The sequence below is a fragment of the Thalassophryne amazonica genome, chromosome 14 (genome assembly GCF_902500255.1).
Source record: "Thalassophryne amazonica chromosome 14, fThaAma1.1, whole genome shotgun sequence".
NCBI classification, from domain to species: domain Eukaryota; kingdom Metazoa; phylum Chordata; class Actinopteri; order Batrachoidiformes; family Batrachoididae; genus Thalassophryne; species Thalassophryne amazonica.
Window position 1 is genome coordinate 7,803,950 of NC_047116.1, and position 11,361 is coordinate 7,815,310.

Sequence of the window (11,361 nt, forward strand, 5' to 3'; positions counted from 1 at the left end):
GGTTCGACTGAGACGGACGTCTCCTACCTTCGAGCCTGCCCACACGACACCAGCGGATTCGACCCCAAATTGTTAATTGTTGTATTCGTTGTGCTCGTTTCACAACAGTAAAACTTGTTATTCACCTTTCTCCATTGTCCGTTCATTACGCCCCCTGTTGTGGGTCCGTGTACCTACACTTTCACAACAATTACTACAGGCAGATTCATGGCTGTGCAATGGGGTATCCCCCATTGTGGCCAATGGGGGATACCATCAGAGAGCCTCGTCCACAAACGACCACAAAAGACTCCAAGTTGTCACTAATGTCAAAGGGTGCAGCACATGGTATTAAGAACAGGGCATGTAAACTTTTGATTAGGGTAATTTGGGTAGTTTCTGTTATCATTATCATTTAAAAAGAGTAAACACTTGTTTGACAATAAATAGCTTCATCCAACCTCTAACCAAGAGTGAAGAAAGTTTCTGTGTTATTCATATTCTATGAAAAATGGCAACAACAACAACAACAAAAAAAAACATTTAAAAAAAATCCAAAATTCTGCCAGTGTATGTAAACGTTTGAGCACAACTGTATATGTACATTCTATCTGAAGAGCTGGAGTTGTATCAGGAATGGAACATGGTGAAAAGTTCTTCCAAATATATATCCAGATACAGATCCAAACCACATCTCCTGTGACAAACAGGAGCAGAAAATAATGAAATGGCAAGTAAATAATTTTCATTTTGTAATATTGGTGTTTCTGGGGTGCAGACACATGCTACCAGACTTCAGTGATTTTGGTAAACCAATGATTCTCACAGATATTCTTAATGTAGGAGTTCAGGGTGCAGCTGTGTAACAATAAAAAAAAGCCATCACTGTGTCATGATTCACACTGTCATTACTTCAGGCCTCCACAGTTTGATGACGTTTACATGTTTGTTGCTCCTGGTGAAGACTTTAATTAGGGCCACAGAGGATGATTCTGGCTCAATAAAAACCAACAGTTTACATTTAGAACTCTGCAGATGAAATGTGTGAATTTCTCTGTCAGGCAGCAGTGACACAGACAGACTATTATCTTGGTTGTGATACTGGATTTAACAAACACTCACTGATATCAGACCTTTTCATGTACAAACAATGATGAATGAGGAACCAAATGTAACTTATATAACTCTTGGTGGACATGTTGAATTGCACAAATACAGGTACCTTTACTTTACCATCATGTTTATTGCATATCTTCTAATAATCTGCTTTAATTCTACTATTGTTTGTCTGATCTGCATTCACAAAAACCTCCATGAACCAATGTACATTTTCATTGCAGCTCTGTTGATGAACTCCGTTCTTTTTAGTTCTGCTTTCCACCCAAAGCTTTTATTTGATTTTTTATCTGATAAACAGATCATTTCATATCCAGGCTGTTTGTTTCAGTCGTTTCTGTTTTATGCTTTAGGAGGTTCTGAGTTTTTCCTCTTAGCAGCCATGGCTTATGACAGGTATGTGTCTATATGTAAACCTCTGCAGTATCACACCATCATGAGACAAACAAACATCATTATATTTCTGGTTACAGCTTGGATTGTGCCAGCGTGTCATGTTCTGGTAAGTGCCACACTGAGTGTCAACAGAAAACTGTGTAACTTTACTTTGAAAACAGTTTATTGTAATAACACAGTGTTAACACTTCCATGTGTGAAATCAACAGTAATAACTACATACGGCATTTTTATTTTTCTGAATCTTGAAATTTTCCCTGTGTTGTTTATACTTTTTACATACATAAAGATTCTTAGAATCTGTTCCCAAAGCAGAGCAGATGTGAGGAAAAAAGCTGCAGAGACCTGTTTACCCCACCTGCTGGTGTTAATCACCTTTTCGTGTATGATTATATTTTATTTCATTGTGATTCGACTGGAATCACTTATTCCCACAACCATTCATTTAATAATGTCTTTACAAGTTATTGTGTATCATCCTCTCTTTAATCCACTCATATATGGACTCAAAATGAAAGAAATTTCAAAACACCTCAAGAGGCTGTTCTGTCACAGAAAAAGGAAATAATATATCAACAATTTTAGCTCATGTTTAAAGTCACCTGCAATGACAAAATTTATTTTGTCTGAAATAATAATGCATAGATTTAATTTCTGTGAATTTATGTCTGACACATTTGAAAGAAATTTCAAAACATTAAGTGAAACCAAACCATATGTATATATCAGGGGCGCAGCACCATATTCTGGGCTCTAGGTACTAGCCATATTGAACACCTCCCCCCCAACACACACACTGTTATGTTCTTTTTTATTAACGCAAACACCAAATTTCTAATGCGTGGTCAAACCAGGTCTAAATCATGTATACCTTAGATCACACCTGGGAGTCAGAACCCTTTTCGAAGTTGGGGGAGCAATACTGAGTTGGGGGGGTCTGGGAGACCAAATTGCAACTTTTTTTTTTTTTTTTTTAGAAAAATGGTGCAATTTGGTGCATTCCCCTGCATTTTAACAGATATATACCCCAATGTTAACTTGACTACAAATTAGGGTTAGGGTTTGGGATATAAGATCTACAGTCACAGAAAAATATCTAATTTAGCACAATTTTCCAAAATACATAATTAATTAAAAGTAAGTGTAATTCATGGCTTAACAGTGTGTAATTCCCTTTGTGAAGGAAAAAAAAAAAATACATAATACAATATTCTACAATCAAAACATTAAAGAACAGATTATTCATCTTATAGTCAATGTTATTCAGTAAACTCCGTCAATATTATTAAAAAAACAGACTTTCAGAATATTACTGCTCTGTGTAAGCCTGATCCTGTCAGATCTCAGAAGCTAAGCAGCGCGGGACCTAGTACTTGGATGGGAGACCTCTTTGGAACACCAGCGGCTGTGTGTGTTTCTCCAGGTTACACTGAAGTTGCGTCAGGTAGGGCATCCGGTGTAAAACGTGTCCCAAATGCCAATGCGGATCTGGCTGTATCCACTGTAGCGAGCCAAATGGACAACAACAACTTCCTTAACCTACAACTTGTAGGTTAAGTAATTACTGTGAGGTAATTACTTATGAGGTAATATAAAATAATGTCATAATAAAAATGACATATTTTCTAACTCTGTATTTGAAAAAAGAAGGTAATTCCTGTTATTTCTTAACAATATTAGATTGAATAAATCAAGCAATATATTTTTGTTTGTTAAAAAATAATTCATATCATATACTCTCTATACATACCATAATCGCCCTATTCTTATTCTGTGTATTTTGTAATTCTCTTTAATATGGTATAGTTTGTATAGTCATCTTCTGTCTGTCCCTGAGTACCTGTGACTACAAAGACACACCATTTATTAGGTAATCCTAATATTAGCTCAACAGAAAAACAAATACACAAAACAGGAAAAAAAAAAATGTTGTAAAGGTTTCTAAAATTCAATTACATTTTAGTTTAATTTGCTTGTAAAGTGGCTCCATAAGCTCACCTTCACTAACATCCTTGTTGCTTGGATAAGATGAGGGACCTGAACTTGGACCAGCACCTGCTGCTTTGTCTCAAACTAAAGGCCATGGAGGTTCATAATATTAACATTACATTCTGATAATACATTTTTTTTATTGTAAAAAGTTTAACCTGTTTGTGTGTGTGTGCATGTGTTTTTGTAGGCAAAAACTGGATTACCCTATGTTTTAAACAGATTGAAGAAAAATAAATATTGTTAATCGCAGAGTACCACACATCATCAGTGATTTTAGTCCCACGTTCCTCCTCCCACTTTGCTTTGGTACACGCCAGTGGTTCCACATCATGAGAGTTAATAACACCGTAAATTTTACCAATGACATTTGTAGATATATCTGCGTCGAAGATGATTTCAAGGAGTGAGTCAGGAGGCCGTGAGGGGAAGTAGTTGAGTGAGGATGACACAAAGCTGCGGAATTAAAGATATCTGAAGAAATGGGAATCAGGAATTTGAAATTTTGTTTTCACTTGCTGGAATGAAGCAAATAGTCCTTCAATGTACATATCTTTCATTAACCTAAGGCCATGTGTAGCCCAAACTGTAAAAAAGTGATCACTAATGGAGGGAACAAATAAACGATTTTGTACTATAGGTGCATGAATTGACAAATCATTTAAACCTAAAGTTCTTCTGAATTGAGCCCAAATTTTAAGTGAATGTTTTACCACTGGGTTTGTTGAATACATACATAATGGCTGAGGGAGAGGTAACCTTGAGCACAACAAAGAACGCAGAGAGGTAGATTTACATGACATCTCTTCGAGTTTTAGCCATTTACCACTATTATGGGGAGGGTGAAGCCAATACAACATCGCACGGATGTTAGATGCCCAATAGTAAAGCTGGAAGTTTGGAAGAGAAAATCCTCTGTGCTCTCTGTGCCGTTGCAGAATATTTCTGGATATGTGGGCGCTTTTCCCGTTGCATATATAGGATGAGAGTAACTTATCTATAATCGAGAAAAATGTTTTTGTTAAAAATATGAGTACTGACTGAAATAAATACAGGAATTTGGGTAAGACATTCATTTTAATTACATTAATTCTGCCCCCCAACGATATTGATAATGTAGTCCAGCGTGCAAAATCCTGTTTTATGCAATTTAGTAATGGAATGAAATTTGTTTTATACATATCTTTGTAATTTTTAGTTATCCATACACCTAAATATTTAAATGTGTCTTTACTCAGTTTGAATGGGAAATTTAACATATTTTGTTGGGCTTCAAAGTTAATAGACATATATTTGCTTTTCTGCATATTTATTTTATAGCCTGAAATTTTACCAAAATCCTCCAAAAGATCCAGTAATCTGGGGAGGCTCCGAAGTGGTTCAGATATATACAAAAGGATGTCATCTGCATATAGGGACACTTCAAGTGTTCAAGATTTTCTCTTTGCATACCCTTAATGAGAGCATTGTTACGTATTGCTGCCGCTAAGGGTTACGCTAAGGGTAGTGTAAAGAAATGTGACAGATTATTTGTCCAAACTGCAGCAACAGGGGAGGAGTACAGCATACGGATCCAAGATATAAAATTTACACCAAACCCAAATCCTTTGAGGGTATAAAAAAGGTAATCCCACTCCATCCGATCAAATGCTTTTTCTGCATCTAGTGAGAGAACCACTTCAGGTGTATCGGGTGGAGTGGGATGGTGAAGAATGCTTAGAAGCCTATAAATATTATAAAAGGAATGCCCATTTTTTTTATAAAACCTGTTTGATCATCGGATACGAATGAAGGTACTACTTTTTCTAGACGAAGTGCTAATATTTTGGCGAGGATTCTACTATCAACATTTAACAATGAAATGGGCCTATATAAACTGCATTCTAATTTGTTTTTGCCTTTCTTATAGACTGGAGATATGACGGCCTGCTCACAGATTCTGGCAATATACCAGAAGTAGAGGACTCATCATATACAGAAAGCAAAATAGGAGATAATTCTGTTGCAAATGCCTTAAAAAACTTACTCGGGAAGCCGTCAGGCCCGGGGGCATTCCCACATTGCATAGATGCCACTGCATTCAACAATTCACCCTTAAAGAATGGTCTCTCTAATTCTTGTGCTAGTTGATCACTGATAGTGGGCAGATTAAATTTACTGAAGAAGGTGTCAAGTTACGATTTGTTCCCACTGGACTCAGAAGTATACAGTTGTAATACTCAGCAAATCTTTGATTGCTCTGCAAGGGTTCTGTTAGTTTCACCCCATACTTGTTATTAATAGCAAAAATAGTCTGATCAACCTGTTGCTGTCGCAATTGATGTGCTAATATTTTCCCCATTTTTTCCCCATGTTCATACATTTTATGTCTAGACTTATTTAAAAGATTTTCAGTTTGTTTTGTAGTTATCAAATTAAATTCAGTTTGAAGAGCTAGGCGTTGCTTATAAATCTCAGATGAAAAAGAGATAGCCAAAGCTCCGTCGAGTTGAAAATATCATTTTCAATCTTTTTGATGTGCTCTTGTTGAGCTTTTTTAACTTTAGTACTATATGATATAATCTGGCCTCTGAGATAGGCTTTTAGTGATTCCCAGATTAGACTAGAGGATATTCCAGGAGTTATATTACGTACTAAGTATTCATTAATTTCTTTTGAGATACATTTTGTAAACTCTGCATCAGACAGAAGAAGCGTATTAAATCTCCACGGTCAGTATGTATTGCACAAAGTTGGCATATTTAGCATCATCAGTAAGGGGGCGTGGTCTGATATCACTACTGCCTGATATTCGCATTTGCTAACAAGTGCAAGTAGATTATTGTCAAGAAAAAAGGTAGTCTATTCGGGAGAATGTTTTGTGCACTGGCGAATAGAAGGAGTAGCTTCTGTGGCCAGGGTTTCTGAATCTCCAGACATCATTCATTCCATAGGTTTTAAGAAGCTGGTTAACCACTTGAGTTGACTGTGTTGGCTTCATGGATTTGATGAGCTTCGGTCCAATGCCGGTGATAGCACACAATTAATGTCACCGCCCAGAATGAGGTGGTGTGTATCTATACTTGCTATTCGAGAAAAAAGTCCAGTGAAAAAAGAATGGTTGTCCCAATTAGGGGTTTATATATTTGCTTGCACCACAGGTGCGTTATTTAGTCTACCCGTTACTATTATATGGGCATTTTCACAATATCGTAGAGCATTCAGTCTCAAAGAAGTCAAAAATTGATGTCTTCAATTTGCTGTTTTTAGTAATTAGTTTATATCTCTAGCCTTTACGGTTGCAGAAACTTTTTACATTTTGGCTCTAACTTTATTTTCTCTCAAGTTCTGGTCTTTCAAAGTATACATGTCCAAAAGGCTAAAAATACAAGAAAATTACCACTGTCAGTAATAGCCATATTTCCAAGTTAAAATAACTGTTGTGTGGGCCGCCAGAAGAGGATGTACTGCTGGCCCACCACCAAAGGGCGCCCTGCCTGAAGTGCGGGCTTCAGGCACGAGAGGGCGCTGCCGCCACGGACACAGCCGGGAGTGACAGCTGTCACTCATTAATTCCTGACAGCTGTCACACATTCTTCATCATCGCACTCCATAAAGACCAGACGTCATCTCCACCTCATCGCCGAGATATCATACTTCATTGGAGGTAATATCCTCAGCCTTTGTGGAAATATTGAGAATCTGTTTATTGTGAGTGTTTGCAGGACTTCCGGTCCTTTTGTGGAGGCTGTGCAATACGGCACTCTTTTTCCTCTGAGGATGCGCTGCAAGTATTGAGTGAGAGGTGGAGGTGGCATTCCCACCGTTGTTGTTACTGGGTGTACACACACCCACACTTGACTGTCTTTGTTCTTCGCCAGCAGTACCAGATCCGACAGTCGGGGACGGTGATCACCTGGGAATTCGGGACTTGGCGGCTCCAGTATTCACCAGGTTCTGTGGGGGGCGGAAATCGTGTGGTTCCGGCTCTTCTCAGGACAGACGTCTTCTATCCTCGAGCCTGCCCACACGTCACCTTTGTAATTTGACTGTAATTATATTCTGAGATTGTCTGTATGTTCGTTGTGCACGTTTCACAACATTAAATTGTTACCTTTTGGCTCATCTATTGACCGTTCATTTGCGCCCCCTGTTGTGGGTCCGTGTCACTACACTTTCACAACAGGATATCTCGGCCAGCGTCATGGACTCCGAGGGGCGTCACCCGGCTGTTGAACAACCAATGGGAGAGCAGGGAGCGCAGGCGTCTGCAGGAGGCGTGATTGGTGAGCTACAGCACATTCTCACCGCCTTTACGGCTCGGTTGGATCAAATGACCGAGCAAAACATCCTCCTGAACCGCAGGGTGGAGGCTCTCTCCGCACAGATGGCGGCGAGCGCTCAGGGCGCTGCTGCAGCTCGTCCTCCTGTCGACCCTGTGCAGGATATAAACGTTCCAGTGGTGGTTCAACAACCCCTCCCACCATCCCCTGAAGCATACATAAGCCCTCCTGAGCCGTACGGAGGTTGTGTGGAGATGTGCGCGGACTTTCTTATGCAGTGTTCGCTCGTCTTCGCACAACGTCCCGTCATGTACGCGTCAGATGCTAGTAAAATAGCTTATGTGATTGCTCTGCTTCGGGGTAAAGCACGCGCCTGGGCTACGGCGCTCTGGGAACAGAACTCACGGTTGTTATCAGCATACACTGGGTTTGTGGGGGAGTTCAGAACAGTGTTTGATCACCCTAACAGAGGAGAGACCGCTTCAACCGTGCTGCTGTCAATGAGACAGGGACGCGAGAGCGCAGCCGCTTATGCAGTCAACTTCCGCATCGCGGCTGCAAGGTCCGGCTGGAATAACGTTGCGCTCCGCGCCGCCTTCATAAACGGACTGTCGTTGGTTCTGAAGGAGCAGCTGGTAGCTAAGGAGGAACCGCGGGATTTAGATGGGCTTATCGATCTCGTTATACGGTTAGACAATCGGTTGGAGGAACGCCGTCGCGAGCGAGGCGAAGGACGTGACCGGATACGCGCCGCCCCTCTCCCTTCCGGGTTCGAAAAGGGGCCGCCTTCCCCACGCTCCACAGCCGCAGCGCTTTGTGGGGCAACAACTCCCCCTGCTGACGTTGTTAGGGAAACGCACAGGGCAAAAATGAGGAGGCTGATCCGCGGGGAGTGTTTTCTCTGCAGCTCAAAGGAGCACATACAGAAAAACTGCCCCAAACGGCCAAAACGACAACACTCGCCCTTAGAGACTGGGCTAAGGGGGGTCAAAACATTCAATTGAGACACACACAGATTGCCACATGACTCCCAGTCACAATCCTGAGCGGGGATTTAACCCTTCAAGCCCCAGCACTGGTGGACACGGGGTCAGAAGGGAATCTGCTAGACAGCAGATGGGCAAGGGAGGTAGGGCTCCCTCTGGTGGCGCTTCCTTCGCCATTACAGGTTCGGGCACTAGATGGCACCCTCCTCCCTTTACTCACACACAAGACACAACCAGTAACTCTGGTGGTGTCTGGAAACCATCGGGAGGAGATTGAGTTTTTTGTAACTCCTTCTACCTCCCGCGTGATTTTGGGCTTCCCATGGATGTTGAAGCACAATCCCCGAAATGATTGGCCGTCTGGGGTGGTGGTTCAGTGGAGCGAAACCTGCCATCGGGTGTGTTTAGGATCCTCGGTTCCTCCCAGTTTACAGGCTAAGGAGGAGGTCAAAGTCCCTCCCAATCTGACGGCAGTGCCGGTTGAGTACCACGATCTTGCTGACGTCTTCAGCAAGGATCTGGCACTCACCCTTCCCCCGCACCGTCCGTACGATTGTACCATTGATTTGGTTCCAGGCGCTGAGTTCCCGCACAGCAGGCTGTACAACCTCTCACGACCTGAGCGCGAATCAATGGAGACCTACATCCGGGACTCATTAGCTGCCGGGCTGATCCGGAACTCCACCTCCCCGATGGGGGCAGGTTTCTTCTTTGTGGGCAAGAAAGATGGCGGACTCCGTCCATGCATTGATTACAGGGGGCTGAATGAGATTACGGTTCGCAATCGATACCTGTTACCATTGTTGGATTCCGTGTTCACCCCCCTGCATGGAGCCAAAATCTTTACTAAGCTGGATCTTAGAAATGCGTATCACCTGGTTCGGATCCGGAAGGGAGACGAATGGAAGACGGCATTTAACACCCCGTTAGGTCACTTTGAGTACCTGGTCATGCCGTTCGGCCTCACCAACGCCCCCGCGACGTTCCAAGCCTTGGTTAACGACGTCTTGCGGGACTTCCTGCACCGATTCGTCTTCGTATATCTGGACGATATTCTCATCTTTTCTCCGGATCCTGAGACCCATGTCCAGCATGTACGTCAGGTCCTGCAGCGGTTATTAAAGAACCGACTGTTTGTGAAGGGCGAGAAGTGCGAGTTTCACCGCACGTCTTTGTCCTTCCTGGGGTTTATCATCTCCTCTAACTCCGTCGCCCCTGATCCGGCCAAGGTTGCGGCGGTGAGAGATTGGCCCCAACCAACAAGCCGTAGGAAGCTGCAACAGTTCCTCGGCTTCGCTAATTTCTATAGGAGGTTCATTAAGGGCTACAGTCAGGTAGTTAGCCCCCTGACAGCCCTGACCTCTCCAAAACTCCCCTTCACCTGGTCGGATCGGTGTGAAGCCGCGTTCAAGGAGTTGAAACGACGGTTCTCTACTGCGCCAGTTTTGGTGCAGCCCGACCCTAGCCGCCAGTTCGTGGTTGAAGTGGACGCCTCTGACTCAGGGATAGGAGCCGTGCTGTCCCAGAGCGGAGAGACTGATAAGGTTCTTCACCCGTGTGCCTACTTTTCACGCAGGTTGACCCCGGCTGAATGGAACTATGACGTCGGCAATCGAGAACTCCTTGCGGTGAAAGAGGCTCTTGAGGAGTGGAGACACCTGTTGGAGGGAGCGTCTGTGCCGTTCACGGTTTTCACTGACCATCGGAACCTGGAGTATATCAGGACCGCCAAGCAGCTGAACCCCAGGCAAGCCCGCTGGTCACTGTTCTTCGGGCGTTTTGACTTCCGGATCACCTATCGCCCCGGGACCAAGAACCAGAGGTCGGATGCCTTGTCCCGGGTACACGAAGAGGAGGTCAAAACTGCACTGTCGGATCCACCGGAGCCCATCCTGCCGGAGTCCACTATCGTGGCCACCCTCACCTGGGACGTGGAGAAGATTGTCCGGGAGGCCCTGGCACGGAGCCCGGACCCAGGTACAGGTCCGAAGAACCGTTTATACGTCCCACCAGAGGCCAGAGCTGCAGTCTTGGACTTCTGTCACGGTTCCAAGCTCTCCTGTCATCCAGGGGTGCGAAGGACCGTGGCAGTTGTCCGGCAACGCTTCTGGTGGGCGTCTATGGAGGCCGACGTCCGGGAGTATATCCAGGCCTGCACCACCTGTGCTAGGGGCAAGGCTGACCACAGGAAGGCCCAAGGACTACTCCAACCGCTTCCTGTGCCTCATCACCCCTGGTCCCACATCGGCCTGGATTTCGTCACGGGCCTCCCGCCGTCCCAGGGCAACACACCATCTTCACGATAGTGGACCGATTCTCCAAGGCGGCCCACTTCGTGGCCCTCCCGAAGCTCCCAACAGCCCAGGAGACAGCAGACCTCCTGGTCCACCATGTTGTCCATCTGCATGGGATACCCACCAACATCGTCTCAGATCGTGGTCCCCAGTTCTCCTCACACGTCTGGAGGAGCTTCTGCAGGGAACTGGGGGCCACCGTGAGCCTCTCGTCCGGGTATCATCCACAGACGAACGGACAGGCAGAGCGGGCCAACCAGGAACTGGAACAGACCCTCCGCTGCGTCACATCCGCGCACCCGACGGCCTGGAGTAACCATCTGGCCTGGATCGAGTATG

General features: G+C 44.1%; 1 protein-coding gene across 1 annotated transcript; it reads left to right on the top strand.

Moving 5' to 3' along the window:
* The first annotated feature begins 1,132 nt into the window (after positions 1-1,132).
* On the top strand, positions 1,133-2,059 carry LOC117525306 (olfactory receptor 6N2-like). The gene has a single exon (XM_034187138.1). It carries the CDS (start codon positions 1,133-1,135, stop codon positions 2,057-2,059), a length of 927 nt encoding a protein of 308 aa, XP_034043029.1.
* Positions 2,060-11,361: the final 9,302 nt, after the last annotated feature.